Source organism: Varroa destructor, unplaced genomic scaffold (genome assembly GCF_002443255.2).
Source record: "Varroa destructor unplaced genomic scaffold, Vdes_3.0 BEIS01000001.1, whole genome shotgun sequence".
NCBI classification, from domain to species: domain Eukaryota; kingdom Metazoa; phylum Arthropoda; class Arachnida; order Mesostigmata; family Varroidae; genus Varroa; species Varroa destructor.
The window spans coordinates 28,077,873-28,101,303 of NW_019211454.1; the positions used below are offsets into that span (position 1 = coordinate 28,077,873).

The 23,431-nt window shown below is 37.7% G+C and overlaps 1 protein-coding gene and 1 long non-coding RNA gene across 4 annotated transcripts; one reads left to right on the top strand and one right to left on the bottom strand.

Moving 5' to 3' along the window:
• Positions 1-1,241: 1,241 nt before the first annotated feature.
• LOC111252286 (DNA-directed RNA polymerase, mitochondrial-like) lies at positions 1,242-20,864 on the top strand. 3 transcript variants are annotated; one of them, XM_022809896.2, is made up of 23 exons: positions 1,242-1,348; positions 2,833-3,114; positions 3,996-4,116; positions 4,463-4,629; positions 5,064-5,183; positions 5,661-5,764; positions 5,913-6,000; positions 6,191-6,370; positions 6,664-6,885; positions 7,224-7,418; positions 7,718-7,830; positions 8,280-8,352; positions 8,953-9,297; positions 11,608-11,832; positions 12,095-12,199; positions 12,515-12,651; positions 12,896-13,135; positions 13,239-13,422; positions 14,071-14,205; positions 15,361-15,512; positions 15,771-15,923; positions 19,401-19,617; positions 19,857-20,864. In XM_022809896.2, the coding sequence occupies exons 2-23, from the start codon at positions 2,836-2,838 to the stop codon at positions 20,094-20,096; spliced, it is 3,795 nt and encodes a 1,264-aa protein (XP_022665631.1). In that variant the 5' UTR covers positions 1,242-1,348; positions 2,833-2,835; the 3' UTR covers positions 20,097-20,864. The 3 variants fall into 3 exon arrangements, with proteins under 3 accessions (XP_022665631.1, XP_022665620.1, XP_022665611.1); XM_022809885.2 differs by having other exon boundaries at positions 1,277-1,471; XM_022809876.2 differs by lacking the exon at positions 1,242-1,348 and adding an exon at positions 1,561-1,938.
• On the bottom strand, positions 20,481-23,431 carry LOC147758470 (uncharacterized). Its single transcript, XR_015323840.1, has 2 exons — positions 23,354-23,431; positions 20,481-23,092 (listed from the first exon to the last, which is right to left on the bottom strand). It is a non-coding gene; the product is annotated as an uncharacterized LOC147758470 (long non-coding RNA).

Below are 23,431 nucleotides of genomic sequence, written 5' to 3' on the forward strand. Positions count from 1 at the left end.
AACGATAGCTTACATAACTTGTAGAACGGTCTTTCATGCTCTTCAAAGTAGCGTTAATACCGATCTTGTAATTAAACTTGTGCTATTAGGACAGCAAATACATGCTTGAACTAATTTTAGACAAAATATAAGTCATATAAAAAAAATCTGCTGAAGAGACAATTTTGGTGTCGCTTTTTTTTGGTAATAGCTGAATGTTATGTGATATACTCAATTTACCAGGTAGATTGTGCTCTATAGTTATAATTGTTTTAGCAGTGGGAACTTTCTTTGTATAATAAATAATGTGAAGAGCTCTGTCTGCTCTGCATATTAGACAAAATGCGGCCTACAAAAAATGAAAAAGTAGGTCCATTTTGAGTCTTACATATATAGCCAATATTCTGACAAGGTTACTCTGTTCAGTTATTTAAAAATAAATAATCTGGTTTCATCTACGGAGGTGTTCCTTTTACTCCACAGATAACAAGTGATATAATAATTATATATATTCAGTTTAAAAAAAAAAACGTAGACTGTCCAGGCTGTAAACCACCCCACTAATTTTTAGTGTCATAAATCTGGCCCAAATTTATACCACTAGCAGTGCTTTTTGCGTGATATTCTTCGTTGAACACGTTGAAAGAGTGCAATCATGATGGCAGCTAAAATGTCGTATTTGAAACAAGTAAAGGCAAGGTCTTCATGTTATACCGAAGAAGTAACTGCGAAACTTTTTTTCACACAAAATAGCCGAAATCGTAAAAAAAAGTGAACTTTAAAAACTTCATGTATATATACCTCCGCTCTCAATATCCTGACGTAGATATGTTATTATCTCCGAATATACTCCTGAAAGATTATCATGGCAATACCGAAACGATTCCCCAAATACATTGTTTTTAAAATTAGCGCTGAAGATATAATAATGGGTTATCGACAGTTTAATACTAGACTGATCTAGAGGTATCCATATCAACCAACGATTTCTACGTGGATTTTATGACTTATAGAATTCTTAGTTTTTCTTTGTATTCTGATTCTTCTTAATTATGATTATCAGTGCACGTTAAAAAAACAGTTGCCTGATTTGATTCTAGCACAATGACAGTAATAGCGTTTTATAGCTAATGGTTGATGTTATTTAATATTCTCATAGAATTTGTTATATTTTGGCGCTCTCGTGGCACAAGTCCTGCTTGGCCGTTACCAATCTATTGATTTCGTTCATACACGCAACACTCGTTTCGCTGTAGACTAGCGAATGCGTTCATTGTGAGCTGTGACTGGTCAGCTGGCGAGCGCGCTGTTTTGGTTTTCATGGACCGGTTGTATTCGTTTAGATTTCGGAGGGTCCTAGGAGAAGCAGGTATTGCACTGTAGAAGAGTGTGACCGAGTCAACGGTCCTTGTCACCACATTTGAGTAACATGTGTCTGTGTTGAAAAACCGTGCTTTTTTTCTGTGGATGAAGGCTCTGTGCATTACCTCCAGTGAGTTTAGTCTGTACCAGTTTTCCTTTGTTAGCAATGTTTGATTTTGTTGCTGATAGATCATCTATGCGGCCTGTAGTGGGTGCGCGGAACACGTGAACCCGCCGACGTCGTCGCTTTTATTTTTTTTCACTAATTGCACATTAAAGTTCCAATAACTTCCGAGTGCAGTCTCAAAAGCCTAGTAGATACGTTGTTTAACGTTGTTCTCGTCGCGTCGCTACCATCATGATGCTTTTGAATGCTCATGTGAAATCCGCAAATGATTTACCCAGGGGCACTCTACGATAATGAAAATTCTTACATATCTATAATATTATCCGTTGGAAGACAACTACGTGCCGAACGGTGTGCGAACTACCGGGTGATTATAATCAAACTCAATTAGCCTGTGCTTTGTATGTCCGGAGATGAAGGCGCCGATTAATGGCCAGCTCTTTCGCTTGACTCATACTCAACAAAACCTCGTATGATTTATGGTTTTTTGAGGGATAGCGTTATGTGAGCACTTAATGTTGCTGTTAATGTTTTGCATAAAAAGTTGTTAAGGTGAAGGTTCCACGCGTATAGCCCGCTAACAATTATAAAATACCCTTAGTCGTATTCTATTATAGTAGCTCGCGATTATAGAAAAAACAAAATCAAAGTTACTTGCTCTGTTCAATTTGTGGCCTCGTACTTTCTAGTATACATAAGATTCACCTGTCATATTGCCAGAGTATCATCCTGATTCTATTATAATGAAATAAATGGGACCAATTTACCTGAATGTTTCAAATGAGCATAAGATTCGATCCACTTTTATTTACTTTGTGCTTCTATCTAAGTTTTCTTTTTAGACCGTTCGTCTTATGCAATTTCGTAAATAGGGATTGTGGTATGTATGTACAGTGGGGACAGCTTTTACACTTGAACGAAGCATTAAAGTAACATTTTGAGCACTCGGGCAAGTTTTATTATTATGTTATAAGTTATTGTTATGACATGTTTCATTAATATATATAATTATCATATTATTGGTAATCTTTTCACATAAGGTTCAACGAGAGATCTTTTGGGTTCTTTTTCCCTATTACGTTACTTTTGGACCTGTCGACTCATATGAGTAATCATCTATACGCTAAGCAGTTTTTTTTTCTATTCAGACATTATTTGGACTTTGTAACTGTTTATTAATTTTGTTCTAAAAATAAACTTTCGAAGTGATTATTAACTGTAGATGTCTACCAGGTATCGTAATGTAATTTGTTCCTGAAGTGTTTTATTTATATTATTCGATAGCAAAACGTTTAGGGGACTTCGATCGGGTAGCACGCTTTTCGTTTCAGCATCTCCTGTCGATATCCTGATTGTTTTCATAGGCAATGTACCGCATGGGTGGTTACGTAAATCGCGTAAATGGGACTAATTTCATAAACGCAAGAACTGATCTCCGCCTAAAACTGGGATCTTCACCTAGGGGAGTTACTTCAAGACAAGAATCTGTTGAGCCAAGCAAGAACCGTCACCACAAATTCACGACTTCAGATGGTCAGAAACTGGGTTCACCAGACAACGAGAACTCCGACCAAGAAGTCGTTGTTGACCGAATTCAACTTTCGACCTCTGGGGTATCACTTAAGGACTACGATAAGCTCCTAAAAGTATGTCTGAGGAACGTTTGCATATAATGACCTATGACCGAAACTATTATAGTCTTAACGGGAACGTTATAACGAAGAGAAACAAAAACCAAGAAAAACATTTTATCATGCTTAGAACTTTTTTTAATTTATAATTTTCTTCGATAATGTATGATATTAACTATTTATTCAATGGTAGAAGAAAACTATTTTTATATAATTTAGGCCGTTTCTTATGAATAGAAATCAGCTCTCAAATTTATTTAGTTTTAAATATACTTGATACAAGTATACACATTTAAATATATTCGACAACATGTTTGTTTAGCTAATCTGCTACCTTAAAATAAGATGCATACAATGCAGATTTATGTAGACTTACAGGGTGCTCAAAAAGTTGCGTAGTCTTAAACGATGTTAAGCAAAATCTCGACTTAGTTCCATTCTGATATAGACATATCCGAATAAAACATATAAAAGAACTAAAGCAATACTGCAATCTTTTTTTTTGATGGGCATCAAATTTAGGCTAAGTATATCTTAAATGCTTTGTGTGGTTTTAATAGGAATTTGACGTTCTTCAAGATAGTTTTTTTTATATAGTTTTTGTTTTATTTTGTGTCCTAAACGAAATACACTTCTTGGATATATATACATCTGGCATCCTTGAAACTCTCAAGGGCTGCATAATTTTTAAGCGATTACCTTAGTTGCATTACGAATATTAAAAGAATTGCAGAGAAGAACTATATGTGAAATAAATGTTATTTCCCACTCATTAACTTTGTAAACAGGTTTGGACATGGAATGTATCCTGATGTAGGAAGGCAGCCTGGTGTCTAATTTTTTGCTTCGCTATATATAAGTCAAATGTTTTTTTCTTACCTGCATGGAATTTTTAGGTGCTGGAGGTGCATCAGACGCGTTTAAAGTTAGAGTTTGGACTTTCATCGATGAACATGTCTGATATTACTTTTACAATACCATCATCTTTGAAAATCGATGAACGGGAGATGCCGAAGGGTATGTTGCATAATAAAGGAATCGGGACTAGAATAATGACAGCAGTTTTTAGTTTAAAGCTTTTCAGGTAAGCTCTTACATCGTTTACAAAGCACAAAGTAGTAAGTTCCAAAGAATCCTGGTAGCATTTAAACGCAGTTTGTTTTAGTGAAGTAAGTAGGAACGAAGACCGCTATACAGCTAACTGAGAACTGTGCGTATTAGGAACCTTTGGATTATGTTCATCATCTTGCTGCTACTTTACTAGGCATGCAGTGCATAGAAGAAGGAAATCAGGCTAAACAAAGAACTTACAGAATTTCAGTGGTAATTTGTCCAGCGTTAATTTTCTTTGCTTGATTTTCAGGTGTTTCCGGTGATGGAACTACGACCTTATCAGTAGTTGGACCTAAAGGACTTTCCTCGACGCCCTACGCTCCTGCGATACTCGATGGTACGCTCGAACCTGAGCAATATAGTATCGAACTGGATGAGCTAGATGAAGACGGATATGGAATTTATGCAGAAACACAGGTATTCGTAGTTGACAGACTGATCCACGCTCAACACGCCAGCGCATCAGTTAAAGTAACCCACTAGCCACAGTGATTTTAGCCAGTTTCTTTTGTCACTGTGTGGCTGGCTAGCCGAAGTAGACCGAACAATTTGGAATACCTTTCGTATTTGATGTTATCTGCTTAATTGCCTAAATTTTTCATAGCCATACTCTTTGTGCCGCTGAGGATATTCGAATGGCTTTTCTTGGTGTGCCACAAGGAAGGATTTGTGATCCATTCAAGGAAGAAAATTCTCAAGTTAATCATTAATTATCTTTACGGCTAGTATCACTGTTTGTTTTCGACAATGAATATCTGCAAACAAAGAAGCTTATAGGGGTTTCACAGTACGAACAAACTGAATAAAATGACTGTCAGGTGATAACGTTGCAAATATATTTAAATTTACAGGAGACAGTAAATTCAAAATTTAAAGAAACTAGCAAGATGAAGGTGAGCGAGAAAGACAAGCATAAATCTGCGAGTAGCCCCGCAGATTGCCACGCTCGGAATCTTCAATACCAATCACAGGTAGAATCTCGGGAGTCGTATATAATTAAGCCATGGTGTTTTTAATGTATTTTTAGTATCACCTCATAAATATTTAATTCGATATCGCTTGCTAAATGGCACCACAATAAAATCAAATAAAATTTCATTTACTCATCATCGCTATTCGTAGTCAAAAACTTGATATATACGGGTTAACAATATAACATCCGAGTATTAGGGTAGGTATCTAAAACAGCTTCACATACAAGTCCTGTTGTATTTACAAGACGATGTAATCAAGCTGCATTAAAACAACTTAGAGAAATATGTATTTTATACTTAACACTTCTGTTCTCGAGGGCATAAATTGAGGTGATCTCTTAAATAGCCGTTACAAAAAACGTAATGTGAAAAAAATTGGACAATAATATTTCCGATTGAATCGATATAGACATACATTAGGCGCCTGCATAATTGACGTGGTCTGTTTTTGCGTTTGTAATGTGAGGCTTGTAGGTGTTGCATTCGTTGAAAAGTTTTGTTGAGGCTTCAGTCCTTTCTGGTGAACTATCTCAAGCCATTGCTACTTTACACTACTATCGAAGGAAGCTAGAGTTGAAGTGAGTGAAACAGAAGCATATGAGTATACATTGTTTTCGTAAACAATATGCACCACTGGTTAGACACTTAAACTTGACTATAGAATGTTAATTACGTTCTCTAAAAGACGAATAATCACCGTAAATTGTTTTGTATATTATTTCACAGACTTGGAAAGGGAGGTCATCACCCAATACCGACAGGCGTATACAATTCGCTACTATCGGGATATGCCAATACGGGAAACTTTTCTGGGGTACGTCATAAGCTTGTTATTTTACGTTTATTACGGTACACAAGGCCTTTCTGGAATTCGTCAGCGGCAGATCAAATGTAAGCTGTATGGTTATGTAAATTGAACTTTAATTCCAATTTGTAAAGCAGTGTCATACTTCATTAGTGATACCACACTATTAATGATTTACTTGTTCTTATTTCTGTGACAGGCAATGATGATTCGACGCATAATGGCTGACTGTGGCGTTCCATTTGACTCAAGCACGTTTTCCTATTTGCTTGCGGTCAGCAAAGATCGAGACGCGAAGTTCATTTCTAAGATAATTAGCATGATGTTCGAGAAAAAAATTACATTTGAACAGCTATTTCAGAAAACTGTATTCACCAAGGTATAGTTAATATAGTTTTTTTTAACAAGGACAATTTTCACTCTGATACATTGACCCCGTTACCTCCGGTTAGAACCCAATGATACCCAAAAGCATTTTACAGTAATGGATTTTAAAGATGCCTTAAAAGTTAATTTACTAGGAATTCTGACCTGAAAAAGTTAAGTTTATAAGTTATTTAATACAAGACTGAGCGATATCTAATGAACATAGCAACAGCAAATATCTGCCAGAATATTAGGCGAATTAAATGCTAGCTAATATTTTTCGTAGCGTTTATTGGTGCTTTTTAGGTTCAGCGTGAGAATGCCATCAAAGCAATTCGTAAGGTACAGGCAGATTTTGAGGTACCAGCTAAGACGTTTCCGATGAAGTACACTTGTGATCTTCTGCAGCATCTGAACCAACGCGGGATAGTTAGACCCAGCCCAAATGAAGCAAAAAACTTTTCGTTAAAACGAATGGCTGACGGCGCAAGGGAACAATGGAACCGCGAATTAAATATGCTGGTTAAGGTAAAAATACGTATGTGGTAAAATAACTGCGTTAAATAACACATAGGAATATAATGAATGAACGTTATATATGAATATATTAATCAAAGCTAACATTTTTATTTGTAAAGTACATTTATTTACAACAGTTTTTGCTTTTGTATGTTGCCTATTCCACATAACCTTGATGTTGTCAAACATGGCTAAGTTAACATTTGATATTCTTATTTCATTTGAAATTAGCCAAACCCTATTTGCAATGGTTTTTGCCAAAATTAGTTATCTTTAAAATTTATATTACATTGTACCATTGTGCGTAACGAATTTGTTAGTCAGAACCTTTTTTTAACTAATTACAGATAAGATCAGTAGTTGCGTCTAAGGAACCGACTCCTTATGTGAAATTTCTGCGCGGTCAGGTAGCAGCCCTTGAAGAAAAATGGTCTGATGATATTCGCCAAGCCTTTAATCGAGAGCTACGTAACTTGGAAAATCATAAAAAATTGAAAAGTGGAATGACCCTTTACCCTTACCTTCGAGCACTTGACCCAAAGGTGATCTTCTTCGATATACTGATTCGTGATCGCACGCGATTACCATTATGTCCTCTGAGAACTCACTGTTTTTCTAGATGTTTCTGTGCAGCTGGCATTTCACAGAATTGCAGTCGCGTTGTGTAAATAGTCACATATTCATATTTAACGGATCGCTGACTTAAAGCGGTATATCTCTTTTAAATTAAAGTGTTCTTGCAAACAAATATGTTTTTGCTTTATCACGACAGATATGTATATAGATACCTTCATAATCAACCAATTGAATGCGTTATCTTCACTGTTATCAAAATAATCAGGCTACCGTAACTCTACTGTTGCATGAGATACGCACGATGGCCCTTTCATCGGAGACGTATAGTCCTAGCATGAACCAGCTCAGCGATCAGCTTGGTCAACGAATGAATGATTTGTGAGTACTCCATTCAGTTGCCCATTAGACATATTCATACAAAATGTCCTGAAAATTGTTCGGAAAATCCATTCGCTTGGCGTAACAGGTACGTGTCACGTTGTATTCTATAAGGAAAAGATAAGGCTCTTATCTGCGTTATCGTATACATTAATATATAGAGAAACTGTCGATAGTCAACGTTGTTTTGCTGCACTTTAATGCTTCCGTTTAAACTTAATATTAATTACAAATCTTATCGTTTCATATACATTAATAGATTTTTCGGGGAGTCTAAACCTAATTATAGTGAGACTAAACATTTCAAACGGCAAAATCATAGTTAGTTCTTCAAAAAACAGAGAATTATTACTTGTAGTACAATTCTGTCTGCAGTAACATGCACTGATTAACTCAGGGAAGTACTTTCATTCAGATTTCGAAACGTTTCTTTTTCTCACGTTTTTCAGGTATGTCATCAGTGCCAAAACGAAATATGGAATTACCCCTAAATTACAAGCAATCTACGATAGTTATCTTGAGGTATAAAGAAAAAATAAAATCTAATATATATATTCACGATTTCCTCAAATTGTTATCCTATTCAATATCCCTGGATGGTCTGCCTTGAACCTATTTCTGATGTAATTGGTCATGTAAACTACTTTTCCAATTGGCCTGAATTACGAGTGTTAAACTATTGTAAATAAATTTCCAAATCTTATTTCTTAAGATACGTACCCGACCGAAATTACGCACGTAATTTCGATCGGGTACGTAATTTTTTAATTGAACATGTCTACTGTCTTCTAAGGTTGGCAATAGTTTTCGTATCTTTCAAATCCTTGCGAGTTATATTACAATATCAACGAATATATAGATAGCGTGTACCAATTATTAACTGAAAGAGAAGATAAAAACGTTCTAAGCGCATGTGCTCACCGAAGTTTCACTAGTAAAAGTTATGTGGTGTTCGAAACATAACAAACTTTATAGTTAGCAATATATCTTCGTACTGAGGCAGAAGCTATAACTGATCCCGATACAAAACAATGTCCTGACATATATATATATATATATATATATATATAAGGTAAATTTTTTTTACCTATTACAACGACGAATACTTTAATTTTGCTTTAGGCTTACGATTCGGAGAAAAGCTGCCCAGACCGGGAAATTTGGCAAGATCTGCTTAGCCGTCATTCATTATGGGGTCCCACTGTGGAGGAGCTAAGCCCAGCCCAATGGCCAAGATCAATAACCATTGGTGTGGGCCGTTTTCTTTACCAAGTGCTCCGCAACCTTCAAATAGACATCAACATTCTAAAAAGTGATGCAAAGCCAGCCGTAATGGTTAATGCTATTTACACTATATACCGCGACCATCAAAATCATACGGGTAAAAAGGAAGAAGCGAAGCCCCATCCAACGCTCGCCAAACTGTATCGTGAAGCCCAATTGGAGCACCTATACTTTGATGTCAAGGCGAGTATTTTGAGTCTTCAGCTTAATTATTACTTAGCCAGTGCTAAAAGTCGTTTGTACTTCTAGCTTACATTTTAAAGTACATTGCAGTTAATGTCATATGGATATCAATAAATTATTGTAATTTTTTAACTGAAGTTCAATCTATTTGTTATCTGTGTACTTAGTATCCTAACGAAATTATTATGCGGCTGTCACTGAATCATTATTAGCCTGTCCCATATTCTAAATGGAAAGAAGTTATACATATATATTAGGTGATCAAAAAGTATTGACGGTTTTTCTGCCTAGATTGCTGTAAAGTCATATGTATCGTTGCATCGGATGGTCGTTGGTGGCATTTGAAAACCGAGCTTTGACAGAATAAATGCACCAAAGTCGTTTCTCATCGTTCACTTCTTCACACTTTTATAGAGCGCCTTGAAAGTGAGTGAAATTGCTCTTATTATGTTTTTAGTTTTATCACGATAAAAACACAAATGCACCGCAGACGCATAAAAAATGAAGGCTGTTTATGGTCAGAATGCGTCGAAATAAATGGTCTGAAGAGGGTTCTGCCGTTCACGTACGACAATAATGTACAAAGACAAAAATGTGCTCCATAACCTGCATACAAGGAAGTCCTATATGTTGGCAGGATTGGAAAGAAATCGCGCATTATAAGTTACAGCGACCTAGTCAGATGATTGATTCGGTCTTTATTATCGACGACTAACAGGATTACAACCAGCCATTGAAAAAATCGATCGCCGTCTTCCTCTGTAGTGATGTCAGACCACATACACAATTTAGTTGCCCAGCAGAAATTGAGAGAACGTGGATGAAAAATTTTAATGCATTTGCCCTCTAATCAAGATATTATACCATCAGACTATCCTCCTAACTAGACTAATTTAGTTCCCATGACAGAATGCAAAAGTTATTTTTCACTCTCCGTAATTCAGAAACCATAAAATTTCTATAGCGATGGTATTATCATGTTACCGAAATTTCTCAAGATGTTTTATATCATAGTTTCAATATATTGTCTTACCATAAAAAATATTTGCTTCAATCATGGCGTAAAAACTGTCAAGACTTTATCCAAAATCTAATACCTTTAGGTGCGCATTACATATGTTACGATCATGTTATCCTTTTTGCTTGTGTTGATCAACAAATGCCGATTATCAAGCAGTAAACATAATTGGTGTGCAGTTTGCCTAATGAAAAGCTACCATTTGGAACAACGTCTGTTTGTTGTACAATACAGCCTATGCCGAAATAAGATATAAGATTACGAAACAAACACGGAGAACGTTTTTCGTTAGCAAACGAACTCTGCTCAAAAAATTTGAAAAGACTGATTCGTTCGCAGACGAACTAGGGTAGGGAAATTTACCAACTGGACGACGAAGTCGCAACAACGTTGTTGTGCTAAACAGCGTAGATGCCGATCCAATGATTTTAATATGACGCCGTGACCATTAACTCGGCCTATCAAGGAGCATTCTGTTGTTCATTTTTAAGCAAGGGTTGGACCGAGTTGAGAGCAGTGGATCCAAACAGCCTTTGCTTCCAATAAACGGGGACGACTATATTGCGTACGAAGCAATCAATCTATTTGGAACACGGTTCCCCTGCCAATTGATCCCGCCGCCCGGCGGTCGTTTCGGTACTGTTTTTGACTCCTCTCGATTTCTTCCTGTGGGCCTATGTCAAAGATACGGCTCTTGAAACAACGTTAAAAATAGCCCACGACCTGGTACATCTTTGTACGTGAACTGATTGGTAAGGCTGGTCTTAACGTTGCAAAATGACGCAAGACGGATCGGTTATGCAAGTGGTTTCTGGGAGGCCATTGGGTTAACATTATTTTGTATCACTAGCGCAAATTGAACCCATTAAGGTAAAGCACGTATATATAGAAGACCTTGAAAATGAAAAACAAAAGTCTGAGTTTGAATTAGTGGGTAAAGTAAATTTCTTAAATGTAAGTTCGGGCCGACCCGTTTCGATGTTTGAAAGCTTTAAAAACTCTTGTTATGATTTGAGTTACTCATCAGTTGTTTCAGATGATGTAGTTGCTGAGAGTGGGTTGGATCCATTTTGAGTAATGGCGACACCCCTTTGGTAGTGATTATTACTTACAGGGTATTCTTGATCTACCTACTTACTTAATTGATGCTTAATCGGTACTACCTACTTAATTGGTGTATGCTCCTGAATAATCCATTGTCAATGTAATTGAAATGATTAAGCCCGATTATTATAATGTTGCAATTTCTTATTCTGTGTATAATGTCCTGGAAGTCTTCCCGTTTTTTGCAGATGATCCCAATGCTGTGCCCTCCCCGGCCATGGTGTAATCCAGTGGATTCACCGCTCCTTCTGTCTCAAGTGCCTTTTATTCGGCTTCCATACGAAGGAAGCAGCCAAAGAGAGCTCGTGGAGAAGGCTCCACGTGAAGATCTATTCCCATCGTTTGACGCACTCAATGTTCTCTCGAAATGTCCATGGATCATCAACAAGCCTATGTTGCAGTTAGTGACTGAGGTAACTTCATAAGATTAGTAGATGACGAGCGTGCCATTTGAACAACATGCGAAACTTTGAACAAAGTTTTGTGAAGGTAAAAATTTCCACGATTTGTTAGTTGTTATTTTTGTAGCTGTTACTAAGTTGTTTGGCGGTTTTTTTAAATATATTTTTATATACTCGCATGTATACCATCCGATCTTGGTGAAATTTTTTTCAAGTTATATATTTCAATCTGTACAATATTAATTTGGAATATTTGTGACTTTGTCTATATTAGGTGTTTTTAAATAATGGCAACCCGAAGCTCGATATTCCTCAGCCACCTACCGTTATTCAAATGCCACCCTCTATCAACTCAGTATTAAAACAAGATAAATATAAGGTATGTGAGTACGAGGTGTAATAAAAATCAATTAATAAAACCACTTCAGTAATGCACCTACAAGAGAAATAGAAGGGATGAATGGTAAAAGCGTAATGCTAAATCATCACCGCTATATTAGTCATTTGTTTTTATTACTACTATTATCATTGACGAGAATTATAAGACATTTCTAAAATGCAGCTGACTTGATTAGTTATCCAATAAGCGACTATAATTAAGCCTTTAAAGTGTTAATACCGTACAGAAAAATATAATTTCTAATAGAGAAAAAGCCTAATCTTAGGATGTGATTGTTATTTGATTCCGTTTTAGTCCATTAGGGAGCTTGCTTTATACCATCGCAAATGTGCGGAAGCGTACTCGCTATGGTGTGATATGCTTTACAAGTTGTCAATTGCCAACCATTTCAAAGATAACATCTTCTGGTTCCCGCACAATATGGACTTCAGGTAATGTATTTTAACAAGCGAATTATTTTCCTACTATTTCGGCGTAATCCTTTGCTTAGCTTAATGAGTGTATTTTTAGATAGATAAATAAGGTAAGAGTTAATAGAGAAGTGAGCGCGCCTACGATCCATGTCTATCTTTCTCTAAACTTAGTAAACGTAGATCAACAGCTAGTGCTTCGTAGGATTGTTAGCAAGTAGGCTGTGTTATCAGATAATTGATTTTATATTGTGTGATTTAACAGAGGCCGAGTGTATCCGTGCCCCCCGCACTTTAGTCATATTGGCAGTGACGTCATGCGTGGTTGTTTGATGTTCGCCGAGGGCAAACCGTTAGGACCTAAAGGGTTAAATTGGCTGAAGTTACATTTAGTCAACCTGACGGGCTTCTTGAAGAGACAGTCTGTTGCTGACAGACTTAAATACGCAGAGGAAATTACGAGCGATATATTGGACTCAGCAGATCATCCGTTTACCGGCAGGAAGTACGTATCTTATTAATTGACATGAATTTTTTAATATGCAATGAACCATAAAACAACTATGATGCTAAATTTATGTACGTCCCAAATTCCTACCTCTACACAGATGGTGGCAAAAATCAGATGAGCCGTGGCAGACGTTAGCTGCCTGTAAAGAGGTGGCCAACGCTCTACGCTGCGGCAAAGGCCCCTCTGAGTACGTATGCCACTTTCCCGTCCATCAGGATGGCAGTTGTAATGGTCTACAGCATTACGCCGCTCTGGGAAGGGATCTTCAAGGCGCAGAGCAGGTTAGTGTAGAATTTATTCGTATATTATTCGAATTAAGGATTGTCGTTAAGGGTACAATTATGTTAGGCATACTTGGCATGAAGATTTGCCAAGGAAGAACGAAGTCTATCATAAAGCTATTTAGGTAACTGCTCATATGCTTCCTCATGTAACCAAATACACAAACATTCTAATTAATTTTTTCCACTTAAGTCTCGTCTCATTTCTAAAATATCTGTCGAGTAACTGACCTTGTGAGTTGTAAAGGGTTATCTCAAGTCAATTTTGATTTTAAACTAAAGGCATCAGCCCAGAACGAAGTGCTCATGGAATAAGTTGTCCATTAAAACATCCGTGTTTGTCAGCTTATTCTTCATAGAAAAACGTATTGTAAAAATTCTAATGTGGAACTTTAATTTTGCAATTAAAACATCATTTTATAAATAAGATAAAATATGGATAATTCTGTAGATTTTTATATATGTATCTGGATGTATGTATGTATGCCTGTAAACAGCTGCCTAGCTCGACTAGATCTGTTTTTCATCTTCAGAGTGAACTAAAAATTAGGCACCTAACAATATGCCAGTTGTCTTCATTTGATATTAATTAATTTAATATGTACTAGTAATGGGGACTGCGGATATCTACCAACTGTGTTTTTCTAGGTAAATCTTCGGCCAATGAATCTACCTCAGGATGTGTACAGCGGAATTGCTGAGGTTGTTGAACGGCAAAGAAAGCAGGATGCTGACAGCGGAGTACTCATTGCGCAGATTCTCGAAGGGCACATCAAAAGAAAGGTGCTCATTGAACCAAACTTAGGTATTGTTCATTCTTTTCGTATTAAACGGAACGTTAAAAATACTAAACTTTTTCAAGAATTTCAAATTGACGCTGGTTCCATCGCAAGCGAATACGCTGCTGCAAAAGAGGCAGAAGCAAGTTAAGGTACAGCACAAGCGAAAGCCCATCCCATGCAAAAAAACAGTGCGGACTTCCGAGTAAATTAACACCGTCGAAAAGAGCGTGTGTATTGACCCTTCCGCTGTTCTGAAGTCGCTTAAAACTTGAAATCTACTCGATGTTGTTCGTCCCTCAGTTCTGTAGATAAAGAATCATGTGGATTCTGATTCTTCTCTGAGGAAAGGGCGCTTACCATCGAAGTAAAAATCAGTCGCAGAAGCGACCGCTGGCTTGTTCACTATCCAGAGGATATGCCTATTAGGGAAAAATTTAATTTGTAACCAATGTACGGGTTCTAAATTTAATGTTCAGTAAAAAGACATGGCGCTGGCATACTTTTTCCGCGAAGGCGAAACCATTAACAAATAAGCTTGTTCTTGTGTTCCACAAAGTGTCGTATGACCACAGATAGATGGCATGTTCGAGGGAACGTCATACATCTTTAAGCGAGATGCTGTACCAGTTCATACTGGCCGGTTAGTCCTTGGGTGCCTGAACATATTTTGGACAAAGGACCCAAATTTGAATGCGCTGAAATGTCCGACAAATCTCATTTTGCAGCAACATCGACTGGCCGTCAAGGCTGTTTTGTATGATCAAAAAAAAAATTCCTTGAAACGATAGATTTGGGTACCAAAGGAAGGTTGTAATCGACGTGAATGGGGATTGTATCGAGTAAGTATGTCTGTCAGAACTAATATTTCTATGACAGGCAAAAAAATAGTTAGCTTATCTGTCTTTACTTGGAAAGAATCTAAAAAAATTGACTGCTTTTGCCTCGTATATAGATATATATAGAACAGTACCATAGAGTGAAGTCATTTGTTAGCCTAAATTGCCATGCATGATGTAGCAAGTTATAAGCCATTCGCTAAAACATCACGTCTAGCACCAGAGACAGTAACCATTGTCCACCTATAGCCATTGAGGTAAAAAAAAGTTCATCATAAACAATGCCAAGAGATGAATTCATTTGCGTGTTGATTCTACAGGTAGTTAAACAAACTGTGATGACAGTTGTGTACGGCGTAACCAAGTATGGAGCTCAACTGCAAATATTGCGACAGTTGCAAGATCTGGATGATTTTCCACAGCAACACGCCCACATCGCGGCCTCATACCTTGTCCAAAAGGTGTTTTTCAGGTACTTAATTTTTCGAATCGTTGGCATTGGTTTGTTACTTCAACAAAGTGTCAGCTTTTGCTTCTTGATAAATTTTGACATTCCCATAGGTAGCATCGACTGTGGGCTAAGCATACAACTGTGATTCCATATAACTAGAGTTAGAATTTTCATAAAAGTATTTAGGACTGCCAGTTGGGACGTGGTGTATATAATTTGAGCCTAACTGGTTTATTTTTTTCAAAAATCCTTGTCACACTTTTTTTGATTATAAAACAGCTTACGGGAAATGTTCACTGCAACCAGAGAAATCCAAGATTGGTTTACTAATTGTGCTAAGCTAGTGGCGAAAATCAGATGTCGGCCAATCAACTGGGTGACACCCCTCGGACTTCCCGTCGTCCAGCCCTACTTTGTACCTGTTAAGAAAACGTACGTAAACAACACGTTTTACAAGTTCGAAGCCATTTTAGCACTTCACATAGTTCTGGTGATTATAAATGCCTCCAAATTTCAATTTAGGAGTTAACGCGTTCATCATTTTCATCTAGTCTTTAAGCATTGCTTCAGAAACTGGCTCCCAGCACGAAACGAAGTGTGCTTGAGCCAGAATTCGAACCTGGATCACCATGTGTCCCCTAAATATAGAAAGCAAACACGTTATCCACTGCGCCATTACGGAGCCTTAGTTCAGCAGCTAAAATGCATAAAATGCGTTTTGCATAATTCTAATAGCGTACCACTTTCTGGCCACCTATGCCTTCTAGAAGGAGCAATGTAATAGGTTTTCAGATCTGTTTCAGCCATGCGTCAAGTAAAAACACAGCCTAGAAAAGTATCTGCAAAGATTTTGAATACGATGGTTTGGATGGTTTTTTGCTTACTACTGAAGGCTAAGATCTAGTGTTCTTTAATATTTTTTTCGTCCGTGTACTAATGCCATAAAATACGTAGAATGGTACCCTCAGTTTTTTGTGTAGCTTTATATTGATTACGCCAGATTATGAGGTCAACAATAATGAATGCATCGGTTTGCCCGTACACACTGATGGTTGGGGTGATCCGCGTTCCGCATGTTAAAACATACATGTAGGCAAAGAGAGTCCTGTGCCGATATGGGACGTTTTTATAGAATGTGCGTATTTATCAATCCTTGCCCAACCTTTACTATATCATCTAACAATTTAAAAAGGAAAAACCGTCCAAAAAGATTCAATCTAACAAACAGTAAAAGTGGCAATGAACGACGCCATCTCTACTTCTTGCTACATGTGGCGGAATTGTCGAAAAGTCATTGATAATAAGGGTCGTATTTTTGCAAATTAATTCGTGTGCTATGAGCGGCTGTATCACAGCTGCTATGGACACACTTCAACGTATAACATGGTCAACAGACTTCAATCCTCTATTTTTTTTAGCTTAGAATTTTAAGTTCGGTGTTGCGGTTAAACATTGCTTTCTTCCGTTTCTAGCTACCTCGAGTACGAAACAGATTGTATCTGCGCACTGTTCTGGATTTAAATTATTTCACGTGTCTTCCCAGTTAGTACTTAACCACGTTACCTCCTATGTCATCGTAAGAACTGGCATAGGTGATCTACCATAGCAGGGTCATGATCGGTTGGGCATGGTAATTGTGTCGGCTAAAGAACATTGCTGCGACGGATTTTCAAAAAAAAAAAAAGAGAAACTGGATGTAAACACTTTGGTAACCCAAAAACGGATTGCCGAAAAATGAGAAACAATACCTAAAAAGAAATCTGAACTGCTTTCAGCAAATCTCTCGGGCTAGTAATATTTTCAGGAACGGAGGCAATCCTAATTCGTGTGATTCGTAAGAGAAGTAATAAAGAACCGTCAAATGGACAGGGATGTCAGCAGATGTCTGTAATCCTGTAAGTGATACCCGTGCATGTTAACGAAGCGTCAAATTTTACATGCACTCGAGAGGAAAGGTATTCTTAAAGCTCTTCAGGTGGCACATAATGAACAACACATTGAACCCGCAGAACAAGGCCGCGGCTGGACAGGTTAAGGATCTTCCTAAAAAAAAGTTCCTTTTGTCTGAGAAAAAAAAAGATAATAAATAGATCAGTGCTCTCGAGTGGCGTCAGCGCTGAAGATATATATTAATTTTAAAACCAATGCATATGTCCGCCTGGTATCAGTGAAACTGGTTAAATCCACATCATTTCATCGCTGTTCCAATAATCAATTGTGCGTTGAAATAATCTAGCTAAATTTTGAGACCTGTTGAAGCAAGACATTTGGAATAGTAGAATTCCTGGACAGGAGTGCATTGACAGATCAAAACCGATCAAAGCGTGAAAGCCTATGACTAAAAAAAGTTATCGGATAAACTAAGTTAACGGCAACGATGACTCGGTCAACCTATATTACAAGGGCAGAACTACGGAACATACGAATTCATTCGAAGATATATAATAGGTATAAGCACGGTAAAATTGTCTTCCGCCAGGAGAAATATACGTCCGAGATAGGAAGCAGAACCATTGGCAGTGCCCCAATTTTCAGTTAAGAAGGGAATCCCATGCGCGCCAGTGAAAGATAAGAAGGGAATCCCATGCACACAAGTGAAAGACAGGAAGGGAATCTTATGCACGCAAATCAAGGATAGCCAGTGAGTTGAATGGTGATGAAATGTGTGACGCTGATCGTGCAAATATTATACTGGGCAACTTCAACTCACTTGGCATTAAGTAAGAGTCAACGAGTTGTTTCTCAAGGCAAAATCAAAATACTGAAAAAGACAGTGAAAACGAGCTCGAGAAAGCTTTATTTTTCAGTTGTTATGGTGCCGATGGCTTTATCTAGTTCGTGGCGAATTCCACAATTATATATGGCGACAAAGCGGCCTCAGGAAATATTCTACGTTTGAGTCTACGCGACAATGGCTTTATCGAAAACGACCGAGTCTTTCCTTCCACTATGAACATCATGGAGGCATGAAGCAGTTACCTTCAATATCCGCGGAGTCCCCGTAGTAGCTTTCGTCCATCCGTTTGTAAATCGAATCGGTAGCAGCGAACCTAGGTGGAACAAGCTGGTCCAGATTCTTCGCCGACGACATTTAGATTTACGTTCTTCGTTTTTAAGTGCTTCGCCATGCACTTTGAATAAAATAGCCACATGACATGGTATTATACTGACAGCGAAATGCGTGGTCTAGGGACCTCAACGTCAAAATATCTTAAACACGGTGGCAATACGTCGCTAATCCAGAACGCCAGAAGTGTAAATAGAATCGTAGGACTAATTATAGTCACTAACTATACCCTGTCTTTACATGTAATTATTTGATTGCTACGAGATGCCGTTGCCCCCGTGTCAGTGCTCAGTGTTAAATATAAAACTAGTTAGGGAGGAAAAAGCTCTCACAGAATGTTTAAAAGAAGGTTCCCTTAGAGACATGACATTTGTTGCGATAAAGCTCTCTATAATGATATTCTAAAATTTACTGGACAAAAATATGCTTAGTACTGATTGATGAGGATACAATGCAGAGCTAGCCGAAGTAACTTTCACTAGTACTTTTCTACAGTTATAAAAGTGCATTAAATAAACAGTTAAAATAGATAGAAATAGAAATCTGTATCAATAGTGTCTTCGTGTGGCGTGCTTTGTTTCGGATAGTTCGCGCAGGCAACCAGATAATGCTTCATCTTGCATTTGTGCGTCAAATAAAAAGTATCATATTGAACCGTGTTGTGAACAACTCTTTTTCTGCCCTATAAAGCAATAGAGATTAGACTACCTCCTTGTGCACTTATGCCCCTTCTAAAATGAGTTCGGCTGCTGCAATCAGCCGTAGGGCAGGAGTATTACTCCTCTACTGATTACATAGCCTCAATTTGTCTTGGCTTCTTTTGGGTTTCTGTTTTATTCTAGATCGCTGGTGTCTTTCGGAGAATCAATCAAAAAGCAATACATCGATCTTGGTGACCACGACGCTAAACCCAACGTGAATAAACAGAAGAATGCTTTCCCACCGAACTTTGTTCACAGTCTCGACTCTAGCCACATGATGCTGACGGCGATTCATGCGCAGGCAGCAGGAATCACCTTTGTATCCGTTCACGACTGTTTCTGGACGCATCCGTCTACGGTGCGTGATTTATGGTTATCTATTAATTTAGCTGTTTATTGTCCCGCGTAAAATGGCGCTAACGTATTCTGTTAATGTTATTATGCTCTATCCGTGGCATTCGAGTTAATATCTCAAACAAACAAGTGATACCAAGCCTGTTGGAGAGGAAGTCGTGATGACGCTAAAGTAACGAAAAGGGAAGAACAAGAAGACAGGATTAGTCGATCTTTTAACTCTGCGTTTTTGCAATTCTTCAGGTGGATATCATGAATCAGTTATGTCGCGAACAGTTCGTAGCCCTTCATTCGTACCCAATCCTTGAAGATTTGTCGATTCATCTACAGAAACAGTTCGGTTTTCCTACAGCCGAGATCCTCAAAGACAGTTCTGTTTCAGACATTATCAAGCAGAGGCTTAACAAAGTTTTGAGACAAGTTCCTCAAAAGGGTGAATTTGATCTAAAGGAAGTCCTCGACTCTGTGTATTTTTTCGGCTAATGTTCTAATTCAACTGCTGTTTCGCAATCAGATCTTATCAAACTTCCTACGATAGAGTATATGAATGCTTGCATTCGTAAGCATAGTTGTAGATTATTTTATGGATATAATATCATGAAATGGGCCAAGTCGTATTTTAAGGGAAAGAAATAACTATGAGTTCGTTCGAATACGATGTCATATTTAAAGTATCAACCGTGTAATTCGGACTTTGGCGTGTACTACTCTAGTGTATAGGTATTGAAATAATGAGTTTTGATGTAAATACTTTCGGAATCACCAGGAGCGCTGCGGAGGAGTGTCACACCATTTTTACTGTTTGTCCAAGCGCGTGTCACCTAAGACCTGCAAACGTTACGTTAAAGCGCGGAACATGTCATGATGTCTCAATTAAACAGAGTGTCCTTTATTTTTCCTATCTAAATCGGATGAATTCTCTTTGGTGCAGATTTTCTTTTGGAGGGAAATATGTATGTTGTTGTTCTTTAATATCTATTTTTTGATCAAGAAGCAGATAACGTCAAATTCGAAATATCACGTACGACTGCGTTTACAGTTCGTTCGGGCTGATACTTCACGTAAATTCATTGAAATTCAGTGAAATATCACGTCGAACGGAAACACCTTGAGTCTATGGTACTTCGATGTCAGTTCAGCAATTATACGAGGAAAAGGATATGCATAGGCAGTCATTGTTGTTTGTTCCAGACATACAACTTTTGTGTACAATCTTTAGTAAGAATTTTTAATAAAGCACATAATTTTGCATGTGTTTGTCTTCATACATGCTCATGACTAGTGCAGATTCAGTGCGTAATTATCTTGAATGAAGGGATGCTAGCTCCGGTCAAACTGTAAAAGTAATTTCCGCGTCATCATAATAATAGTCTGGATTTTCTCCGTAAATCACTGTAAAGGCAGCAATATAGGGAAATAGTAATTGACGCTGCGAGTATCCGCTGAGGGAAAGCTAAACGCTAGGTAAGCATTTTAAATTCAGACCTACCACCATGACAATTACCGCATCCGAGTTTGTGATACAATCAAGCGTAGCTTGAAATAAAAATTGTTTTGTTGAAGTTAAAATTTCCAACGTCGATATAGGTAAGAATGTTTAACAGACCTCAATGGAGGAACCTAATTGATGCCTGCGCCAATGTAACTAAGCTTGAAATTGTATGTTATTATACAAAAAGTCAATCACAATAGAAGTGGATCGCTTGGCTTGGGTTGCAAGAATATTAGGGCTACAACTGAATCAAATTGAAAAAAATAATCACCTATTTGTTAAGTAAAAATTCGAGTCCAGAAACGTAACAAGGCAAAGGTCTGAATAACTGGAACTTACGACATCTTTGAATCAATCAAAGAAATTTAGAGTGAGCGGATTATTAGACACTGTTTTTATAAACTAGTTTTCCAACCAACATAGTTATACGCATTGGCTAGGATCAGTCGGTTTATTTTCCACCAGTCAACAGTGACTGTTCTTATATATTTGAAGTTTTATATCACTTACGAAGGCGTAGTGCGTCATCCTATTTTAGTCACTATTCCTATTCGATCCTCATTGTTTCTGTCGTGACATGTCCAAGGCAAATGGCCATTATTACCGTTTATATCAGTTTTGCATGCTCGGGAAGCGACTATTCGTCTGTGAATATTAAGCCGAGCCAATTAATTCCAAAGTGGTATAGACCAGTAGAAAATGGTTTTTAATTGTATTTGTAGATCTATGGTTCGGTCTATTTATCCACTGTGCCCATTTAACTGAAATCATTATACATTTAACAAAACACTAAAAGTTACCTATTTAGTATGATAATAAATGGTGGTTGTGAGTCGAACGTGATTTCGTGCTTTTGGGACGTGGCATTTACTTTTCTGGACTTTCTTATTTTAAGGTTTCAAGAGGCCTGTTTAGTTGGCCGGAAACGTTCGACTGTGATGGTCAGTAATGCGAAAGCAAATATCACGTAAAAATGGACGCATGATCTTGCAGCTTCTGTCGATAACTATTTACTTGGCTGGAATAATAAGGGACGCTCTTGTAATCAATTCAAGCACCGGCTAGTGGATGTACAACAAGATGGGATTTGTTGGAAATAGCCGCTTTTCTTTACAGTGAAATCTGTGATAACAAAAAAAGCTGATGAGCTAGCCAGGTTCAGCCTTTTAGAGACATTTCCATAATTAGCTTGGTTACTAACGGACTTCACATCCTGAGGCGTCCATACTATTAATTCCTAGTAATTTACCTGTTTTTTTGACTTTTACAGACAATTTGAAGACCGAGACAAAAACTTATCGAAGTACATTGTTCATGCAAGGTTCCCATTGTGACATAATAAGCTTGACGTTGAGAACAATAAGATAATACAAGCCGCCGTTGCACAAACAGCAACTAACGGTAATAGTAGTAGTCATAATTTAGAGACGGCTATACAGTCTCAGATTCGTACTTCGTGATACGTTAAAAAAAATCACGCAAATCTGTATTAAAAATGCCTCATCTCATGCTCTAATGGGATTTTGTATACTCTGTGGTAAAGACTGATGAATGTAATGTCAGACCCTCAAACTGCTGATGGCAACTCGTACTCTCACACTCAGTGACATATCCATAAATGACTATATTTTCGGCATACTGTTGAAGGCACCTCAAATGATGATTTCAAACAAATTATAGAGCGAATGTTACTTTGACTTGCAAATTATCTTAAAATGTTACTTGGAGGTACTATTTCGGTTTAGATTATAAGCCGATAATGACGGAAGGCTTGAGATTTTATAATTACACCCACTGGTCTACCATGGAGTGCGAATGAGTGGAAAAGGTAATTTCCTGAAAGATACAATGACGCCATGGCAACTGCGGAACGCAAGACTCAGTTGAATTGCTTTTCCATATCCACGTCGCGGTACTGACCAAAGAGCTGTTCCTTAAACGCACCACCGAATGTATTGCAGCGCTCCAGAACATGGGGACATAACACCTGTAGACAACAGAGTTATTATCAGGTTGATATTTACAGCTGATATCAGTGGTTCATGTATCCTACCCCGCTTCACTGAGGCCTTTGCCATTATTTTTATTGCCTTCCTCGCTTTTAATTAAAACGATTATTTGGTCAGGTGTTGAAATAGCCAAATATATAGGTGCTGAGGATATGGCCTTTTTTTGAGGCTAGCTTTGATGGCCCGTAATAATATTTAGTTGTCGTAACGATCTGTGGGCATAATGGGTCTCTACCCACCTGGATTGTACACTGTTTGCCGTTAAAGCATTTGGGACAGTTTGTGACTACCGAAGTAACGTGCGATGGTTGGAATAC

Excerpts from the sequence above, each read along its gene's own strand:
- LOC111252286 (XM_022809876.2), top strand. The coding sequence starts at position 1,882 with ATGAAGGCGCCGATTAATGGCCAGCTCTTTCGCTTGACTCATACTCAA. Across the intron at positions 12,652-12,895 it reads CCGCACAATATGGACTTCAG|AGGCCGAGTGTATCCGTGCC; the intron begins GTAATGTATTTT and ends GTGATTTAACAG. Across the intron at positions 13,423-14,070 it reads ATCTTCAAGGCGCAGAGCAG|GTAAATCTTCGGCCAATGAA; the intron begins GTTAGTGTAGAA and ends GTGTTTTTCTAG.